We start from the raw sequence: 23,315 nt of genomic DNA, 5'->3' as shown, positions 1-23,315 counted from the left end.
AAATAAAAGCAAAAATAAACAAATGGGATCTAATGAAACTTAAAAGCTTTGCACTACAAAGGAAACTATAAGTAAGGTGAAAAGACAGCCCTCAGATTGGGAGAAAATAATAGCAAATGAAGAAACAGACAAAGGATTAATCTCAAAAATATACAAGCAACTCCTGAAGCTCAATTCCAGAAAAATAAATGACCCAATCAAAAAATGGGCCAAAGAACTAAACAGACATTTCTCCAAGGAAGACATACAGATGGCTAACAAACACATGAAAAGATGCTCAACATCACTCATTATTAGAGAAATGCAAATCAAAACCACAATGAGGTACCATTACACGCCAGTCAAGATGGCTGCTATCCAAAGTCTACAAGCAATCAATGCTGGAGAGGGTGTGGAGACAAGGGAACCCTCTTACACTGTTGGTGGGAATGCAAACTAGTACAGCCGCTATGGAAAACAGTGTGGAGATTTCTTAAAAAACTGGAAATAGAACTGCCATATGACCCAGCAATCCCACTTCTGGGCATACACACTGAGGAAACCAGATCTGAAAGAGACACGTGCACCCCAATGTTCATCGCAGCACTGTTTATAATAGCCAGGACATGGAAGCAACTAGATGCCCATCAGCAGACGAATGGATAAGGAAGCTGTGGTACATATACACCATGGAATATTACTCAGCCGTTAAAAAGAATTCATTTGAACCAGTCCTAATGAGATGGATGAAACTGGAGCCCCTTATACAGAGTGAAGTAAGCCAGAAAGATAAAGAACATTACAGCATACTAACACATATATATGGAATTTAGAAAGATGGTAACGATAACCCTATATGCAAAACAGAAAAAGAGACACAGAAATACAGAACAGACTTTTGAACTCTGTGGGAGAATGTGAGGGTGGGATATTTCAAAAGAACAGCATGTATACTATCTATGGTGAAACAGATCACCAGCCCAGGTAGGATGCATGAGACAAGTGCTCGGGCCTGGTGCACTGGGAAGACCCAGAGGAATCGGGTGGAGAGGGAGGTGGGAGGGGGGATCGGGATGGGGAATACGTGTAAATCTATGGCTGATTCATATCAATGTATGACAAAAAAAAATAAAAAATTAAAATTAAAAAAAAAAACCATTAAATTGAAAAAAAAAAAAAAAGGTACTGATTAATAAAAAGATGGGTATAACTCTTACTGCTTAAACTCTTTCTCAAAAAAAGTCCACTATAAACTCTGGATAAAACATGAAAAAAAAACTACCTGGAAAAAAAGTAGGCAGACACAGGAAGGCAGTCAACGTTGTGAAGAAGGAATGGCACTGAGTGAAGGTAGACCCTGGTCGGCACACTGTGTATACAAACCGAGATAGAAAAGCTGCGGTCTTACTGGCTTAAAGTCCTCAAGGACAGAGTATGGAGTGACCACAGAAACTGAAAAGTGACAGTGAAAGTCGTAAAAAGGAGACAGCCAACATACAGTAAGCCTCATTTCATGTATTAACTCTTCCCAAATCTCTGACTGACTGAACTATATATACGTGAGGGGCAGACTCCAAGGAGTACATTGAAGGCTAACCAAATAAAGACTCTTTAGAGCTCAGAGTTTAAGTTTCTGAAAGAAAAAAAAAAAATATTCCTCTAAGAAACAATCAAGAGGATCTAAACATACTCATAGTATCCAGGAAACAATTCAAAATTAGCCAAGAGGTAGAAGCAACCCAATGAAGTATAAATAAAGAAAATGTGGCATATATGTATATACCATGGAATATTTTTCATCCTTTAAAAAGAAGGAAGTCTTCTCACACACTACAGTATAGATGAACCATGAGGATATCATGCTAAGTGAAATAAGCCAGTCACAAAAAGACAAATACTTCATGATTCCATTCATACGCAATATCTACAATAGCCAACTTCATAGAAATAGAAAATATAATTGTGTTTGCCAGGGAGAAAGAGAGGAATGGGAAATTGTTCAATGGAAATAGTGTCTCAGTTCTGCAAGATAAAAATGTTAATAGAGCAGCACAACAAAGTGAATATAGTTAACACTACTGAACTATATTCTTAAAAATGGTTAAGATGGGTTAAATGATTAATTTATTTTTGTTTTCTTCCTCTTCCCTCCTTTTCCTCTTCTCAATCTGTCTCCAACTCACTGAAAAAAAAAGATATACATACATACATACATATATATATATATATATATAAAACTGGATCAAGAAAATAGAGGAAAGATGACAAACACCAGTTTTAGCTCAGAAACAATGAGGGAAAAGTTGGAGGCAATTCAATTCTACCTTCTAATTATGAGAATTAGACCCTTTCTTTCAGTTCAGGCTCAAGATGGCAACTTTACAAGGCAATAGAGAAATTAAATAATAAAAATATTAGTATACTCTCTAACATTCATAATTAATGTACTAGAACTGGTATCAAATTAAGATAGGCAAAAATAAGAAACACACACATACACAAACTTTTTCTTTACTAACCAATGAAATAAAAAATAAGGAAACATATCTCTTAAGTGAATAGCTTATTCCATGAGGAAATACTTCATTCTACAATCTCTTTGAGCTGGTTTTCCATCAACTTCATCCAGTTTAGTCTCTTCACTTGTGTTTGGGTGCAAAGTCCCATAATAAACAAGAAGAAAAATAATTCCAAGGAGAAGAGAAAGAACTATAGTAATGCTGACAGGTATAAAATAGTCTGCATTAAAAATAGAGAGCGGCTCAAACCAGAACACAATCAATATCCCCAATGTGACCAATACCCTTACAATATAATAACAAGACATTGGGCATTTGGTATTTTGTCCCTTAATATTAAAAAATGTAAAGATAAGAATGAATCCAACAACAATCCTATATAGGATTTCCATACTTGTGGAAACACAAAAATCAGTTTGTTCTTTAAATGCCCAAAATATACCTAAAAGCCAAAGAAATGACAACAGAAGGAAAGCAATCTTAACATTTAAGAATAAAAGAAGCACAACACTCAACATCCAAGATAATAATGTAAACAACTTGTAAAAGAGATATACAAGCTTGGGACAGGGTCCATTAAAGAGGTTTTTATCAGGTAAGGATTTTCTTAAAGCTACTTGATAATCAACAGTCGACCAAGAAACAGCACAGCAAGAGACCACGATGGCTGCATCTACAAAACAAAACATTTTTAAGGATGTAGTTATAGAAATAATAATAGCAATATTATTATACACCATACATATTTTATCTGTATATACACAGCCACAAACACAAGTTGGGCACTTTATATACTCATTTAATCATTTGAAATAGATATTAATATTTCTGTACTACATATGAGGGAATTGAGGCTTAGAGAATATATGTATTACTTGACCCAAATCACACAGCCAGCAAGTTGCAGAGAGGTGAGATCTGAATTGAAATCTGCCCGATTCCAAAGTTGGTATACTTAACCACTATACCAGAATGTGAATAAATTCACTGGACAAATCTTGAGCACCTGGTACAATGCAAACTGCATACTATGGAAGTTTTCTAAGAGACTAGTTATAGTCCTAGCTTTTCCAATCTTTTTGACTTTGGCCTTGGGCATAAACCTAATTCACTGAGAAATGGCATCCAAGAAAGAAAACAGCAGAAAGACAGGGAAGGAGGTTAAATAGAAACTTTAACCTAAGTATGAGCTATTAACAGCTCAGTTTCCCATGTCTTTAAGATGATAGATCAAATGAACAAATATGATCTAAAACTTATAAATTTCTATAGGTTTTACAACTTTAGCCTATTTTTTATCCCATCAAATAACAGAAAAGTTAATTACTACTTTGGAAAGACATGTCATTATCCCACCGTCAAAGTTGGGGACATAAAACTGAAAGCAAAGATAGTAGGGAATTAGAAGGAAGTAATTTAGAGTAGAATACAGAATGCTCATCATTCCCATTTAAGCTCATTGAAGGTCAATATATTAAGAAAGAAAGACAGATTTAAGACAGATCTATCTATTGAAGAGGATTATAAATGACTTTGTCCACTCTCCTGGTTTTAGCATATAGCATTCTGTGGACTCCACTAATTAGTTGGACTTTTCTTTCTTCTTTAATTCAAAAATATGAATTAAAACATCATTTCCCCTAAACTGCCCTTCAGTGGTGTCTTTTTTATAACTGGTTTTAATTTCTACCAAATCCAGTACATATACTTCGTTTTTAAACATCAATAAATGCCATAGAACTTATAAGAAAAAAAGCAGTAGCTTGCTCTGCCCCTTCTCACTTCTCAGTAGGGACCCTCAGAAAAAAACCACTGTCAACTTTTAGCTTTTCTTCTGACATTATTGCCCTATTTCTAAATAAAACACATACTGTGCTTTTTTTTAAAATTTATCTACTTTAGACACTGCTTATTGATTTAAAAGCTGCTCGGCCAAATTACTACCTTCTGCTTATATTTCCTTTCCTTTTAAAAACTTTTTTTGTTGAAGCATTTTATTAATTTTAAAAAACCCCTCAGCTTTACTGAGATATTATCAATATATATGCAAGTTTACAATGTGATGATTTGATACACATATATATACAAAATGATGACCACAATGAGGTTAATTAATACCTCATCCCCCCATGATATTTTTGGTGGGTCAACAGGACAACTTTCAAGTATACAATGCAATATTTTTAAAACATTTCTTTGTTCCTTACTTTGCTTATTATTATTTCATGACTCATAAATATTTTTTAGCAAACTCTTCAAATTAATTAAACTCCCAGATACATCTATTAGCTTTTTTTAAAATAATAATATGACCTTTCTGGTCAAAGGTAGCTGTTGTCAAGGTTTGCTTTCTGTCTTCCCAGAACTTGCCTTTACCTTTCTTCACTGTTGATTTTGTTTCCCATTATTTCTTTCTTGCTTCATTCTCATGGTTGGATCAAACAACCTCCAGACATTTCTGAGAAAAGCTGCACCTAAGCTGAACTTTTAAGCATGAATGTCTCTAAATGTCTTTATTCTACCCTCCATATTTGATATACAGTTTCAACAGAAATAGAATTCAAAGTTTAAAAATTTTTTCCAAGGAAACTTTGAAGTCATTTATCTTTTAAATTCTAATCTCAAGTGTTACACTTAAGGATATCAAAGTTATTCCCTTTCTCTATACTTAAACAATCTTTACTTTCTTTCAAATCTTCTAAAATCTTTAAGTCTCTGAAATGTTATAATGATGGGCTTGGTGTGGACCATTTTATCAACTTTTCAATCTAGTTACACATGTCCTTCAGAGATATGCTGCTTTTATTCTTTGAAGACTTCCCAAGAAATTACAACATGTATACTAAACAGATTAAAGTTTAATCAAAATTTCTACCTCACAGGAAGATTTATCATGGAGGTAATGAAGCTTAAATTTCAGGGACCCATGCCTGCCCAGACTCCTTCCAAGCCTGGCAAAGCCCTGGCAATGTGTTCACTTTGTCATATACTTTTATAAAATTTGGAAAAATAAGATGTTTTCATTGTAATTGCTTAAATTCCCTGTTTCTACTCCTACTTTCCCTCTTCCACATTTTTCCCTAAGTGTACTAAAGCAACTGTCATCATTTTGGGGCTCTAGCTAAAGAGAAATTGAGTTGAGAAGAGTTTAGGTTTAGGAAGATTTGTTTATAAGATTTGCTTGGATAATTATGATGAGTAAGTAACAGATCTAGGATTTTCAAGCAGTTTGCCTTATCTTGAAGAAGTGAAGTGAAGTCGGTCAGTTGTGTCCGACTCTTTGCGACCCCATAGACTATAGCCCACCAGGCTCCTCTGTCCATGGGATTCTCCAGGCAAGAATACTGGAGTGGGTTGCCATTTCCTTCTCCAGCGGATCTTCCCGACCCAGGGATCCAACCCAGATCTCCCGCATTGCAGGCAGACGCTTTAACCTCCGAGCTACCAGGGAACGCTTCACTATCCTGCCATGAACAGGTCTTTGATTCCTTAACATTAAGGCATGATGATTTATCCTTGTCCACCTGACACTATTTGTTTGATATTATTTTCCATTTTCTGCTTACCTACCTGTTTCCCATATACTTTTTCTGCCCATTTTTCTAATCTAATCTGTACATTACACTTTATCCAAACTGAATTTCCTTGTCTTTGCCAAACCATGTCTTTGTTTATGCATTTCTCTCAGTATGGAATGACTCTGCCCAATTACATCTATACAGATTCTTTTTAACTTCTTCTGATTCGACATTATTGACATCAGTGAAAAAAAACAAGACTCCCACAATTTACTAAATTAGACATCAACAATAAATTAGTGTTGTCAATTCAAACAGTATTTAAAATCAGTTACTTCATCAAAAAAAAAATCTTGATATACCCTGATCTTAAACCACATTATTGAATAAATTGGTAGAGTTTGTTTCAAATGTGACAATAATCCAAAAATATACATATAACATTATCAATAATTTGTGAAGTTGAAAGAAACTTTTCTAAATTAAAAGATAAAATTTCTATTAACTATGCTACAAAAAAGGTTGAATTTTTCTTTTCTACAGAAAGTATGAAATCATTATCAAATCAAAAGCCAGTCAGATACTAAAAATTTGTATTAAAGAGCATTAAAATAAGAAAAAGATACCACTTTTCTTTCTCTTGTGAAATTTGTGGTATTGGTCAGATTTCTTATCCCTGTAATTTGCTATTACTTATTTTTTATATTTTAAAAAATGCTTGTTTTCATACCTTTTATGGCCTGAATTATATTTTTCCAAAATTCATATGTTAAAGCTCTAACCCCCAATGTGATTACACTGAGATAGGCCCTTTAGAGAGATAATTAAGGTTCAGCAAGATCATAAAGATGGAGCCTGAATCTAACAGGACTGGTATCCTTGTAAGAAGACAAAGAGATACCAGAGATCTCACTTTTTCTCCATACATAGAGGAAAGACATGTGAGGACACAGCAAAAAGGTGGCCATCTGCAACCCAAAGAGTCCTCACCAGAAACCAACCCAACTGGGCCCCTTGATCTCATATTTCCAGTCTCCAGAACTATGAGAAAATATATTTCTGTTGGTTAAGCTGCCCAGTCTGTGGTATTGTTACCGCAGCCCAAGCAGACTAACATAATATCTAATTTTGTCTTCCTAATAATATATTCTTAAAAAAAAATAGGGTCTAATTGTTTAATTTTACACCTTAAAAAGCCCAGATTCATTTCTGTTTTACCTTTCTCCTGAACTGTACAAGGCATTTAAGACAGTTTAACTCCATTCATCTTCCACCTGTCTTGTATTATTTCTGTTTTGTATTTTCATTCTTTTCCTTAGCCACATAGTACTATTTTTGTTTATGCAGTCAATTTTCATTTAGAGGTAGGTAGCTTCACTTTTATCCTGAGGAGGGGGAAGGTGCCTTCTGGCACGTCAGCTTTACAAGTAGGATTTTCTACTAGATATCCCTCCCTTGTGAGGACCCTGAGTTTTGTCTCCAGTCCTCCAGACTCTGGGAAGCTATCAAAACTGAATCTGCTGTGTATAAGTTTCTGTAAAACTCCTCAGGGGTAAATGCCTTCACAGTCCTACTCAACCCTGCTCCACTCCCACTTTGATGCATATTTTGTTACATCGGACTATTTTAAGCTTTTATGAAGAATTTTGAAACTATATACCCAATTGTTTCAGATAATTTCAGGAGAATTGATTCAAATAATTTAGCCTTTTGGTGGTGGTGGAACTGATTTGAATAACCCAAGTTTTCCATCTGCTTTCCATCTTCTAAATATTTACTGATATTTCTAGTCTGCTGTTCTACTCTGCATTCTCTTCATCCTTATGAGTCTTATTGTTTTCACCCCTTTACTTTCCTCTTTAGCATGATTTCAGGGAGGAACAAAGATAAAAGAATATGTTCAGTTTTCTGAAGTCGTTCTATACACAAATTGATTTTTTTTTACATTTTGAATTATTCTTCCTGATTATCAAAACATGGTTACTATAAAAATTTTGAAATTCAGAAAAATATAAAGAAGATGAAATAAGTAAAATCATTCGTGATCCCAGCACACAGAAGCAGCCACAGTTAACATCAGCAGATCTACCAAAGCACAGGTTGTAAGCTCTAAATGTTGATCTTTAGCTTCAGGGACTATATAATATACAACCATTCTGGGCATCACAAGGAAAAAGAGATCTCATATGCTGTAGGCTCATTTCAGTGTTACACTAACAAATATGAAAATATTAGAAAGGACTACATCTAGAGGTTTATGGGAAATTGGGAACAGAGAAGACTGTTTAGGGGAATTAACTCATCTAACAAGAAAATCTAGCATAGAGAGAGGACAATCTGCTACTACTCTGAGGTGAATCCAAGACCACATGGAACTCTCATCACTAATGAAAAGAGCAACTATTTTCATCAAATAAGTAGTTTTTAACATCTCAAAATAAACACCTATTAAAATATTTTTTAATAGAAATACCAAACTGTCCTTTTAAAATGTGCATTTAACCATGAGAAAATCTGCTATAAAAAAGCAACATATTGACCAATTTGCAAAGCAAACATTAGTTTTGTAGCAGGTGCACATTTACACAATGATTCTAATTCTAGGAATTTACCCTATGGATAAACTTCACACATGCAAAAGGATGCATGCATAAGATTATTCACAGCAGAATTTTTTTCCAACAGTAAAATATTAGAAACAACCTAAATTAACATAAAGAAGCTTGTTAGATAATTCAGAATACATCTATAATTTATAAAACTATGCAGATAATAAAAATAAAATGTGGGCACTCTTTCTGTACCAATATGTTTAGATCTCCAAGACATACATTAAGTAAAAAAAAAAAAAAAACGAAGATAGTTTTCATGTTACCATTTCTATAAAAGAAAAAGAATAAATATAGGCTCTGAAAAAAAATTTTTCTGAAACAATCATTAAAAAGCTGACAATAGTTTCATTTGTAGGCAAAAAGAAGGAATAGGAAGAAGAGGAGAGAGACAGTACACCTTTAAATACTTTTTGATATTTGAACTATGCACTTCTTTTCAAAAATAACAAATTACTCTTTAAAAAATGATAAAAATAAACATAAAACCTGCCAAAGAGTTACACAGTTGACGTAAGATATCAGTGGCATCCATCTAACACAAGGAATTAAGAAAGACCTACACTGAGTGAAATTTGCTTGACCATGTTCCAGAAAGATGTAGAGCTGAAGAGCAAGTTGTGGGCAACCTTCCAGGTAGGTCTCAAACAGCCTTAGCATGCTCAAATCTGTCACCCTATCATTAATCTGTTTTTCCAGGAAGTTTTCAGTTTTGCTGCCATACTTGAAAGCCACTTGATAACCTTGTTTCAAGGCAAACCAATACCTGTAAAGTAAACATGAACATTTATCTTCAGTAATAGATTCTTCATGTGTGTTCATATACATAATAATTTTGAAAAAAATACGTGTTTAAGAATAGAATTTTCCCACAAACTTTTATCTGCTACAATTTTGTAAACATTTCACAGTAGTTGTATTGAGATTCAAGACTCCACAATTTTTATTGGATGTTTGATGTGTCAGTGTGTGCTAGCACTATTAAGCATACATGATCTTATTTCATCTTCAAAATAATTATGAGACATGAGTCGGTATTATTCCCAATTAACAGTCGGGAAAAGTAAGACTGAGAACTAGAATGATATGCTGAAAGATACACAAAGTGTCAGGAGCAGACCTAGAGTCCAAACTTTTATCTTATGATTCCTAGTCCTAACCACTACTTTCTGAAAGACAAACTGCAACGTCCACTTCACGCAATTTATCTTAATTATAAGACAGATATTAATACATGCCCTTATGAATATGTCAAGGTTGAAGATAAGACTGAATATTCTTTCAATTTAATCTAGCAAATAATTACTTGACCCTTGAACAACATGGGGGCTAGGGACACCAACCCTCTGTGCAGTTGAAAAATTCATGCATAATCGCTAGCTGGTAGTTGGCCCTGTGTCCTCAGTTCCACATCCATGGATTCAACCAACCTCAGACTGGGTAGTACTGTAATATTTACTACTGAAAAGATCTGCATATAAGTGAATCCACACAGTTCAAACCCATGTTATTCAAGGGTCATCTGTACTCCATAAATACAAAGCATTAGTCTCTGTGACCAACAGCATCCTGAAAAATATATAAAATTTCAAAGACTCCTAAAACATCCTTGCTCAGGCTCTTCTTTACAAGGAATTTTTAAATGAACATGAGTTATCATCATTCAAGTAAAATTAATGACAAAAATAATTGAAACAATTATTTTTAAAATATCTGAGGCTAGCAATAAGACAATTAGGATTCTAGCCCAAAGTTTATCAAAATTCTTTATTTATACCTCAATTTCCTCATATATAAAGTTACAATAGTGATATATATCCTGCTTCAACCTGCTCTGTCAATGTTTCCCATTTCAGTAAAAATGGCACTAATATTCATCATGTTGCTCAAAACAAAATGTGGGAATAATTTCCAATTTCTTTCTTTTTCTAACACCCTATAAAAATTCCCAAAAAAAAAAAAAAAAAAAAAAAAAAAATCCCCAGTGGGTTCTCTTGGTTCTTAGTTCAAACTCCAAATATTTCCAAATCTAAACACATCTTATCGCTTCCACTGCCTCCATCCTAGTTTAAGCAGCCAATGTCTCTGGCCTGAATTACTTCAATAGCCTCATAACTGGTATCTCTGATTCTACTCTTGCTCCCTATACAGCATCTAGGTTGAACCTGTTAACCATAATTTAGATGCTATCCCTCCAGTCAAAATATTCTAATGCTTTCCATCATACTTAGAATAAAACACAAAGTTTTTACCCCATCTTACAAGGCCCCCTGTAATCTGACTCCCACACACACTGTAACACTGCCTTTCCCTTTCAAGTCTCCCACACTTCCAGGGTACTATTCGTGCTGTTTTTTTCCAACTTAAAGGCCTTGGTCTTTGCTATTGCCTCTTCCTGGAACTCTTCTAAACCCCAGAGATTTTACATGCTTTCTCCTTAACTTCATTCAGGTCTCTATTCAAATGCCACATTCTTACTGATATCTTTCCAGATCACACCATCATATTCTCTTTATCCTATTATTTTTCTTTATTACCACTTGACACATTATATATTTTTATTTGTACCTTCTCACAAGAATGAGATCTGCATGAAAGCAGGGACTTTGTTTTGTTCATTGCCATATCCTAAGCAACTAGAACAGTCCTGGGACATAGCAGGCTCTCAGAAAATATTTACTGAAGGAATGAACAAATGAAAAACTCATGACAATTTTTCCATAAAGAGACAGTAGATATGAAAAGGCTTTGAAAAGTTGAAATACATAAGATATTCTGATTGTAAACATGATGTATACATATATGAATATGCAAAGATTCTTCACCTAGCAAATAGAAGTATATTTTTACCATAATAGTTTTAGGATAACATAGTCCATTATATTCCATGTGGACTAGATGCCAGGGCACAAGGTCTACAAAAATGATGAAGACATGACCTCCACCTTCAATGACCTTACAGCCCAGTAGGAAGATCAAGCCTATGAACTGCTAACTGCAAAATGAGGCAGAAGAAATAACCACTCAACAGAAATATAAATACTATTGATATATTGTAAAAGCACAGGAAAAAATGATTAACACTGTCCAGGATTTACAGGCAAGATTCGTAAGATAATTTGTGTTTGAGTTTTTTCTGGGTATCTGGCACAATAAGGGGGGCTTCCTGGTGGCTCAGACGGTAAAGCATCTATCTGCAATGCTAGAGACCTGGGTTCAAGCCCTGGGTCGGGAAGATCCCCTGGAGAAGGAAATGGCAACCCACTCCAGTACTCTTGCCTGGAAAATCCCATGGACAGAGGAGCCTGTTAGGCTATAGTCCATGGGGTCACAAAGAGTCGGACACGGCACAGTAAGGAGTTCCCGTGTGTACATTACGTAAGACTAATAAGCAATACAGTATGTGGTTCCTGTTTTTAAAGGTATCTATCCTTTTAAAGCAAGAGGATAGATACCACTAACTGAAAAACTTGAAAAACACACAAACATTATTGGTACATGCTCAGAGCAAATTAATATAGGTAGCACAGAGTGGGAGAGCTAGCAGAGTACAGTGATTAAGAGCAATGACTCTAAAAAACTCAGGATGCTTGGATTCAAATCCTTGCTCCAATACTTCTTAGTGATGTTTCAGGTTGCTCATTTGAAAAAGGGAGTAATCATCATACCTACCTCATTGGGTTGATATAAGGATTAAAGGAACTAATACATGTAAAATGCTTAAGACCAGTAACTGGCACATGTTAAGTGCTATGTCAATGCCTGTTAAACAAAAAAACAGATGGGGCTGTTCACAGATGTGCACATTAATATTTCCAGGGACTTTAAGGAGGAATATTTTCCAAATCTGCAGCACTTAGTGGCAAATGTATACAAAGTTCTGCTTATCTAAGGATAATTTCATGCAAAGGGGAGTATGAATATAATTTTTTAATCAACAGGATATTGTTTCAGTTTTATGGGATAAATGATGAAGAGGCCAAAGAAAAATAAACAGAAGGAGCTTTCTTAGCATATTTTATCATAATGTATTATTTTATTTGAGATAAAGAGGCAACAGCTTCTAGTAATGATGGATTCCTTTGCATCAAGCTCACCCTCCTACTGATGACAATGATAAATTATAAAGATAACAAGGCACTGAAGAGCAACCAAAAGTAGGAAGAAGCATGAGGTCACTTAACCCTTGAGAGAAGGGAACAATACTACAGGAGAAGCACATGTGGCTTTTCCTCTAAAAGCATCCCAAAGTCCAAGCGGTACAAAACAGACACAGTTCAAGCAGAAAGTCAAATTATTATTGGCTCAAAGTGTCAGAGGACTGAGGTTGAATCTGCCAGAGTGGTTAGAAATTAAGAGGGACCTCAGAAAAGAGGGAGCCACAGAGTAAAAGAAACCCCAAATCTGCATATACTCTTCTTAAATCCTCGGTCAAACCCTTACTATATATATATGTAGGGTGAGACTCCAAGGAACTGAGGAACAATGGCTAAATGGGACCTGGGCAGAGATTTCAGCAGCTATCTACCATAAGGAAGAGTATGGAGTTTGCAACCCACCAAATTCAAGGAGCTTGGTAAATACTTCAGGCATCCCATTGAAACCCCAAAAGGCCATGTTTTAGAAATAGAGACTATATTTTGGGTCTGTGAGACTTTCCCTAGGACTAAGGACAAAAGCAAAAAACAGACCTTCCCTAATAAAGCTTAAACCAAGTCTCTGTAATACATCAAGGTAATGTGCCAATAATTTAGCTATTTGCTTTCTCTTCAATGGAAGATAACAGCAATTACAGTCACTACAAGGTATCAATCACAATGCCCATTACACAATAAAAAAAATTACTTGAGTAAAATTTTTACTTGAGTAAAAAAAATTCACTCTTAATGCAAATTAAGAGTAAATGTAACTTATGCTAAAGGGGAAAACCAGGTAATAGAAACATATCAGTTAACAGAAACATACCCACAGATGACCCAGATATTGCAATTAGCAAACACACACAGAAAAAATTAGGAAAAAACTAACAGAACCTCATAACACAGGTGTAATTGAAGTCACAAAAGAAACAAAGAAAATGGGACAGGAAAAAAATAAAACTTGACAACATACTGGCCAAAAATATTTTCCAAAGTTGATTAAAAACAACATACAGCTCAATGAACACAAACAGAAAACATGAAAAGAATATAATATGTAGGCCAAGAAAACAACTATATCAATAATTGCAATAATATATGAAATGGAAATAGATTAAATACTTCAATTAATAAAAGACTGTCAAGCTGGAAAAAAAACATTAGGATTCAACTCTCTGTGATTTGGAAGAGACTCTCTTTATACATCTTGAGCTTCCCTGGTGGCTCAGATGGTAAAAAAGCGTCTGCCTGCAATGCGAGAGACCCAAGTTGGATCCCTTGGTTGGGAAGATCCCCTGGAGAAGGAAATGGCAACCCACTCCAGTATTATCACCTAGAAAATTCCATAGACTGAGGAGCCTGGTAGGCTCCAGGGGGTGGCAGAGTCAAACAAGACTGAGCAACTTCACTTTCACTCTTTATACATAAAGATACAGACAGTTTGAAGGGCAATCAGAAAAAATAGTTAGTATGGCTATATTAGTATGCCAGACAAAATAGATTTCAAATCAAAGAGCATTCATCATTCATTCATGATGATATGAATAAATTTTTCCAGCACACATCTGAATGTACCTAATAACAGAGTTTTAAGACACATGAAGCAAAAACTGTCAAAAGTAGGAGGAGAAAAAGATAAATCCACAGTCTTATAGCATTTTAACACTCATCTCTCAGTAAACGAAAGAAAAGGTAGGCGAAAAGAAAAAAAATCAGTGAGAATATAAACGACTTTAATGACATTATCAATATACTGCCCTAATTTATATTTATAGACCACTATGCTCAACCAGGGGCTTCCCAGGTGGCTCACAGTGGTCAAGAATCCACACGCAGTGAAGAAGTGTTCAAGTTCTTGGTCAGGAAGATCCCCTGGAGAAGGAAATGGCAACCTGCTCCAGTATTCTTGCCTGGGAAATCCCATGGACAGAGGAGCCTGGTGGGCTACAGCCCATGGGATCTCAAAGAGCTGGACACTCAACAAAGGCAAGTCACAAATTCTTTTCAAATGGAATATTCCATTTCAAATGGAATATTCACCAAGTTAGACTATGTGCTGGGAAATGAAATGTCAGTTAATTAAAGAAGACTGTAATCACACAAATTATGTTTTCTGATCAAAATAAAATTGAATGAGAAATCAACAACAATAACATATCTAGGAAAATCCCCACATATTTAGGGATTGAAGGGCCCAGACTCTCAAGTTTCATATATATTGCACCCTAGGAACTTGAACATTACCAGATGATCTCTATCTAAAGAGCTTTAAATAGAAGAATGGGTAAGGAAAAAATGTTCAACTATTTAATGCCCATTTAAGAAACTTCGGGCTTCCCTGATAGCTCAGTTGCTAAAGAATCTTCCTGCAATGCAGGAGACCCTGATTTGATTCCTGGGTCAGGAAGATCCGCTAGAGAAGGGATGGGCTACCATTCTTGTGCTTCCCTTGTGGCTCAGCTGGTAAAGAATCCGCCCGCGATGTGGGAGACCTGGGTTCAATCCCTGGGTTGGGAAGATCCCTTGGAGAAGGGAAAGGCTACCCATTCCAGTATTCTGGCCTGGAGAATTCCATGATCTCTAGAGTCTATGGGATCACAGAGTTGGACACGACTGAGCAACTTTCACTTTCACACTTTAAGAAATTCCTTAAAGAAGGGCCTAGGGACCTGTGGAGGAATTGAAACTCTTCTCCCACTGTACTCTGTTTCACACAATTTGAACCTTTTAACCAGCTATTTAAAAAGAGCAATAATAACTTCCATATTGCAAATAAAACAAATTCTTTTCATATATCCATCAAAGGAAAAAGTCTCCTTTGGCAAAGAAAAAGGTATTATCACAAGTCATACATAAAATAGAAATACAAAAGTGTCATATAATTTATATTCTGGAAAATAAATCGTTCTACCCCACAGATCACTAAGCAATAAGAACACACTTAGTAGCAAGACACTTATACCGAATAAATAATTCATGTTGACATTCCTTGTCTTTCATCTACCAACACAAACTCAATTTATCTATTCTGTAGGGAAATGAATCTGTAGTTTAGTATATTTCATGTTTTTGCATACTTAGTTTAGACAAATCCTTGGATAATTTGGCCACTTTTAAGAACCGCTTTAATTTTTCCTTATTTCTCACTATTCATGTCTGCATTGGGTCACTTCCTGCACCAAGAAAACACAAAGAAAAAGACAGACAAAAAGAGGAAAATGTTTATTTATCAAGTATCTGTTTAACAGTAATGAGTGAGTTCAGTCGCTCAGTCGTGTCCGACTCTTTGCGATCCCATGAATCACAGCACCCCAGGCCTCCATGTCCACCACCAACTCCCGGAGTCTACCCAAACCCATGTCCATTGAGTCAGTGATGCCATCCAGCCATCTCATCCTCTGTCGTCCCCTTCTCCTCCTGCCCCCAATCCCTCCCAGCATTAGGGTCTTTTCCAATGAGTCAACTCTTCACTTGAGGTGGCCAAAGTATTGGAGTTTCAGCTTCAGCATCAGTCCTTCCAATGAACACCCAGGACTGATCTCCTTTAGGATGGACTGGCGGGATCTCCTTGCAGTCCAAGGGACTCTCAAGAGTCTTCTCCAACACCACAGTTCAAAAGCATCAATTCTTCAGCACTCAGCTTTCTTTATAGTCCAACTCTCACATCCATACATAACTACTGGAAAAACCATAGCCTTGAATAGATGGACCTTTGTTGGCAAAGTAATGTCTCTGCTTTTAAATATGCTGTCTAGGTTGGTCATAACTTTCCTTCCAAGGAATAAACGTCCTTTAATTTCATGGCTGCAGTCACCATCTGCATTGATTTTGGAGCCAAAACAATAAAGTCTGACACTGCTTCCACTGTCTCCCCATCTATTTGCCATGAAGTGACGGGACCAGATGCCATTATCTTAGTTTTCTGAATGAGCTTTAAGCCAACTTCTTCACTCTCTTCTTTCACTTTCATCAAGAGGCTTTTTAGTCCCTCTTCACTTTCTGCCATAAGGGTGGTGTCATCTGCATATCTGAGGTTATTGATATTTCTCCCGGCAATCTTGATTCCAGCTTGTGCTTCTTCCAGCCCAGCGTTTCTCATGATGCATTCTGCATATAAGTTAAATAAGCAGGGTGTCAATATACAACCTTGATGTACTCCTTTTCCCATTTGGAACTAGTCTGTTGTTCCATGTCCAGTTCTAACTGTTGCTTCCTGACCTGCATACAGGTTTCTCAAGAGGCAGGTCAGGTGGTCTGGTATTCCCATCTCTTTCAGAATTTTCCAGTTTATTGTGATCCACACAGTCAAACGCTTTGGCATAGTCAATAAAGCAGAAGTAGATGTTTTTCTGGAACTCTTGCTTTTTCGATGATCCAGCGGATGTTGGCAATTTGATCTCTGGTTCCTCTGCCTTTTCTAAAACCAGCTTGAACATCTGGAAGTTCACAGTTCACGTATTGCTGAAGCCTGGCTTGGAGAATTTTGAGCATTACTTTACTAGCGTGTGAGATGAGTGCAATTGTGCAGTAGTTTGAGTATTCTTTGGCACTGCCTTTAACAGTAATAGGAAACCTAATTCAGTTTTTCTTTTTCTTCTTTTTTAACTAATAGGCAAAATATTCACATAAATCAAAAATCAAAAAAGAAGTTACTAACTTTTTGAAAATACTCTACCCCACTCCTATGACCTAACTAGCCAGTTTTCACCCTTCCCCATGACCATAAGAATTCATGATTACTAGTTTCATGTATACCCTTTCTAGAGTTTCTTTACACATATACTAACACATGTAAATATGCCTTTTCACCACCTTTTAAAAATAGACTGTATTATATCATGCCTGTTGTCTGCACCCTGTCTTTTCACTTAAAAGTACATCCTGGAGATTTTGCCATTTCAGTATATTAAGTACTTTATCATTCTTTGTAATAGTTATTGTAGTATGACATAGCATAGATATACTATAAACTCTACCAACAGACATTTCAATTGCTTCCAGTATTTTGCTCTTATAAACAACACAACTGAAAAGCTATGCATATGTCATTTTACATGTATGCAGGTATGATAAATCCCCAGAAGAGGAACTCTGACCTAAAGGTATGTGCACCTGAAATATGCTCAAACTGTCCTTCACGTGGATTGTACCAATCCATACTCCCATCAACAAAGTATGAGAATACCTGTTTTCCCATACCTTACCATGAGAGTGTATTATCACTTGGATTTTCACCAATCTGGTAGGTAAAGTATCTCAGTGAAGTTTTAATTGACAGTTTTTAAACTATGAATGTGGTATAGTATCCTTCAGACAACTTAAGAGCCATTTGTATTTCCTCTTCTCTAAAATATCCTCATTCTTTTTCCCATTTTTCAACTGGGAGGATGACCTTTATCTCTTTGACTTCAGAAGCTCATGAAATATTAAAAGACTAGGTCTTTTTCTATTAAAAATTACAAATATTTTCCCCTATGAAAACTGTTTTCCTTTTTGCTTTGCTTTTGTTTGTTGGGATATTTTTGTTTTTATTTATTGCATGCAATTTCTATTGTCAAATCTATAATTTTTATAGCTTGGGGATTTTGAGTTATGGTTAGAAAGGCTCTCCATTTCAAGGCTATAAAGGAATTTTCCTATGTTTTCTAATAGTACATTTCTTATATTAAATATTAGAGTCATTTGAAATTTATCCTGGTGTCTGGTATTTTACCTAGCTGTATACTCTATAATATGCAACCTTAAATTATCCCAACTCCAAAGTGAAACAAAACTTTTACTGTTCTTATGTTGCATATACTGGTTATTACTTCCTCTTATTTCCATTCTAGTCAATTTCTACAATCTGTGGTCTATCCATTTAAATGGCAAACGGGGGAAAAGCTGTTTCCTTGTCCATGTGGTTTGGGTTTGGTGTTGGGGGTTGCAGGTGGGTGATGCTTAGTGTCTCTCTGGAAACAAAGCTCTTCCAGTTTATGCTTTCAGATATTCTTCTGATTAGGAGGAGTTAGAGCCCATGACCTGTCATATAAAAGACTGAGGAACTGAAGACATAAACTGCAACATTTTAAAACTCTCCCAATACTGTACCCATCTCTATGTTTCTACCAATGTATTTCTAAAGATTTCACCTTCATTACAGAACAGGCTAAACTTCTTTTCAAGATCACATACCATGCTAGAGCATAAGCTAAGTATGACCTTTGTGTGAAGGTCCACTTATAGTTTATTTATTTTCTCCAAATGACTATCTACTTATTCCAACATCTCTAATTACTAAGCATAAAAATAAGTAAGAATGTAGAATCTCCATTGCATGTACAAGGGAATTCCCGTAAAACTATCAGCTGCCTTTTTCATAGAAATTCTACAGACCAGAAGGGAGTGGCACCATATAGTCAAAATGATGAAAGAAAAAAACCTATAAGCAAGAATACTCTACTCAGCAAGGATATCATTCAGATTTGAAGGAGAGAGATAAAATTTTACAGACAAGCAAAAGCTAAAAGAGTTTAGAACCAGCAGACCAGCTTTATAAAAAAATGTTCAGGAAGCTTCTCTAAGTGGAAAAGAGACCACCACTAGAAATATGAAAATTATGAAAGGAAGAATCTCACTGGTAAAGGCAAATATACAGTAGAGGTAGTAAATCATCCACTCATAAAGCTAACAGGAAGGTTAAAAGACAAAAGGAGTAAAATCACCTATATCCATAATAAGTATCCAAGGAACACACAAAACAAAAAGATATAAAATATGAAATCAAAAACAGTAAATATGGGTGGTGGGAAGCAAAAGTGCATGGTTGTTACAAACTGTTAGAACTTAAAACATCATCAACTTAAAATAATCACGTATCAGTATGATATCACATATCACATATCAGTATGATAATCAGATTGTTGACTTCCCTGGTGGCTCAGGCAGTAAAAGCGTCTGCCTGCAATGCAGCAGACTGGGGTTCGATCCTGGGTCGGGAAGATCCCCTGGAGAAGGAAATTGCAACCCACTCCAGTACTCTTGCCTGGAAAAAACCACGGATGGTGGAGCCTGGTGGGCTACAGTCTATGGGGTCATGAAGAGTCAGACACGACTGAGCAACTACACTTTCAGATGGTAATAATAAAACAAATATCTATAACAGATACACAAAAGAAGGGAAAGAAACCCAAACATAACACTAAAGACAGTCGTCAAATCACAAAGGAAGAGTGCAAAAGAAGAAGAAAACAAAGAACTGCAAAACAGTTAACAAAATCGCAATAAGACATATCTAACAATAATTACTTTCAATGTAAATCGACTGAAAGCTCCAGTCAAAAGACACAGAGTAGATGAATGGACACAAAAACAAGACCTGTATATGCTACCTACCAAGACTCACTTCAGAGCTAAAGACATATAGACTGAAAGACAAAGTATGGGGAAAAGTATTACACACAAGTGGAAATCACAAGAAAGCTGGGGTAGTAATACTTATATCAGGCAAGACAGACTTTAAAACAAAGACTGTAACACGAGACAAAAAAGGACTTACATAATGATAAGGGGATCAATCAAAGAAGAAGATATAACAATTGTAAATATATAAAAACACAACATAGGAGCACCCAAATACATAAAGCAAATATTGACAGACATAAAGAGAGAAACTGACATAGTAGGAGACCTTTAGATCAGGGGAGAGATGTAAGATCCAGATAGAAAATCAGTAAGAAAACACTGGTCTTAAATGACACTGAACCAGATGGACTTAACAGATTATATACTGACCATTCCATCCAAAAGCAGCAAGATACACACTCTTTTCAAGTGCACATGGAACAGTCTCCACGATAGATCACATAACAAGCCACAAAACAAGTCTCAATGAATTTAAGAATATTGAAATCATATCAAGCATCTGTTCTGATCACAATGGCATAAGACTAGAAATCAATTACTAGAATGCATAAAAAACAAAAATAATATGCTACTAGACAATCAATGGGTCACTAACAAAATTAAAGAGGAAATAAAAAAACACCTGAAGACAAATGAATATGAAAACACAATGACACTGAATCTATGGGACACAGCAAAAGCTGTTCTATGAGGGAAGTTTATAGCAATACAGACTTATCTTAGCAAACAAGAAAGATCTCAAATAAACAATCTAACAGTAACAATCATGTTGGATATAGCAAGAAAATCTATCTTAAGTTTGTTTGGAGTACAGAAGGAAAAGAGACAGAAATACAGTAAAGAAAATGTTAGAAAAGATAATGGCTAAGAATTGTGCAGAACTCATGGAAGCTAATAATTCACAGAATCAAGACAGCAAGCAAATCCCAAGTGAAAGAAATAAAAATAAATTCTTCATATGGATATATCATAAACTGTAGAAACCCAAATATAAGGAGAAAAATCATAAGAGCAACCAGAGGGAAAAGAAAAACCCTTTTAAAGAACAACAGCAAGACTGACATCTAACTACTCAATAATGACAATGGAAACAAAAAGATGAGAGAATATAACATACAGAGAGAAAATAACTATTTACCTAGAATTCTACTACCACTAAAATCTTTCTCAGGAAAGATGACTATTAAAATAGTTCAAATTCAAAACCTAACTGTATGTGAAGTAATTAGCCTCCAACTAATAAAAAATTTAAAAAAAAGAAAAAAAAACCTAACTGTAACAAAATAGCACATTATCCTCTTAATATTTGTCTTTAATTCTACTCCTTACCTTTAATATATATATATTGTTTTGAACAGAATTAAATCTAAGATAATGAAAGAAAAGGTCATGTGAAATTAGATATATGGATAATCATAGAATTCTCGGGGCTCATTTAGATTCTACTTTCTTTAACCATAAAATAGGTTTTAAACAACATGATTTTTTAAGTTTGTTTTTAGTTCTGAGTGATTCTGTACCTAGCTAACCACATGACTACTGCACTATTGCAGTAAAAATTTCATCTCATTAAATCAACAGTACAAGTTACTTAAAAAGTAAGTGCTCTATCAGAGTTGCAGGTGATAGGCTGTATTTATATAATCAGTTTTAAAATATAGAGGAGAAAAGATTCACAAGACATAGAAGTGAGTCCTTTTCTTTCTCATAAAAATGTGATATTAGAAAAAGCAACTTAATTAGGTAAATTAAAACATTCTATTAATGAACCTGGAAAATTCTGACAGTACGACGACTCATGCAAGCATTGCTAGTGAGAAGCAAGTAACCTTTGTCCTACATGCAAACAGAGAAACTTTGTACCTTGCACTAACCAGATACAGAAAGTAGCTTCTGTCTGAATCAGAGAATAACAGTATTAAAGATCAAAAGTATATGCTCACCTTGTAAAAACTCCTCCTTGCAAGCAATGAAGTAGAAGAAAACAATGATGACTTTCTTGGCCTGCTTCCTTGAAATCAGCCTTGAACCAAGAATAACTAAAACACTGGACCACAAGTGTTCCAAAGAGCATAAAGCTTACTGTTAAAACACCAAAAACATACTGTTTTTCATGAAAAAATCTGACAGACACCCAGATGTCCACAATTAAATCAGTTACATAGATCATAATGCCAAGGACTGACATCATAAAATTCAACTTAGTATATTTCATTATGAATCACTATATCTCTTGGTTATTTACCTCCTCCTCTCATACAAAAAGAAAAAAACAAATATTAGTGCATTCTGTGGTGTAGCACTGAATTTTAATTTCCACTCCCTAAATATTTAAAAAATTAAACATTATGAAATTGGAACACGAAAACCAAAGTGACTAATTTTAACTTTCTTTTCTCAACCTCTAGTCCAGTTGTTACTAGGCTTTATTCAATCTTGTTTCACAGTGATCTTCATTACAGATGATAACACCTAAAATGAAACATAAAAAATTCCAAAAATCTCGGTTCTAACATTAAAAATCCTAGGCCATGACTTTATCAAAGCACTACTTTTTCTAAAAATAATATATTACCACTAAATACATTTCTTACAATATATAGCTTTGGGAAAGTAAAGGGTTAGAAATATACTTAATAGTTGACAACTTCCTCTCAGACTATTTGCTTTTTAAAAAACATAACCTACTCACAAATATATTTACTAAAGGACTATATATAGTGGCAAAAAATTGGAAATAATCTAAATGTGTCAACAAAAAGAATTAAATAATTATAGATTCATAAAGTGGAATATTACAAAGCTACTAAAAATATATTTAACAAAGGTCCAGCAGTTGTGAAAATTCTTAATGTGCTTTGATACAGCAATCTAAGAATCAAGCCTAGGTAAATATCTACAAACATGCACAAAGGTATATGCTCTTTGCAAGAAACATTTTTAAAACAGCAAAAACTGAAAACAACCCAAATGACAATTGAGAAGTCTAATTCAATAAATTATGGTACATTCACACTAAAGAATATACTATGCAACCTTTAAAAAGAATGAAGTAGCTTCGTATAAACTGATTTCAGGAAGTCTCCAAGATATATTAAATGAAAAAAGCAAGTACCAGAAGGATAAATATAACATGTTGCAGTATAT

The 23,315-nt window shown here is 35.0% G+C and overlaps 1 protein-coding gene across 1 annotated transcript; it reads right to left on the bottom strand.

Annotated features, from left to right (window-relative positions):
- Positions 1-2,542: 2,542 nt before the first annotated feature.
- Positions 2,543-22,445, bottom strand: XKR9 (XK related 9). Its single transcript, XM_043484110.1, has 3 exons — positions 22,112-22,445; positions 9,189-9,391; positions 2,543-3,171 (listed from the first exon to the last, which is right to left on the bottom strand). The coding sequence occupies exons 1-3, from the start codon at positions 22,381-22,383 to the stop codon at positions 2,543-2,545; spliced, it is 1,104 nt and encodes a 367-aa protein (XP_043340045.1). The 5' UTR covers positions 22,384-22,445.
- Positions 22,446-23,315: the final 870 nt, after the last annotated feature.

The sequence above is a fragment of the Cervus canadensis genome, chromosome 12, assembly GCF_019320065.1.
Source record: "Cervus canadensis isolate Bull #8, Minnesota chromosome 12, ASM1932006v1, whole genome shotgun sequence".
Classification (NCBI taxonomy): Eukaryota; Metazoa; Chordata; class Mammalia; order Artiodactyla; family Cervidae; genus Cervus; species Cervus canadensis.
The sequence above is the reverse complement of the archived record's forward strand: the minus strand, read 5'-3'. Positions and strand labels throughout refer to the sequence as shown.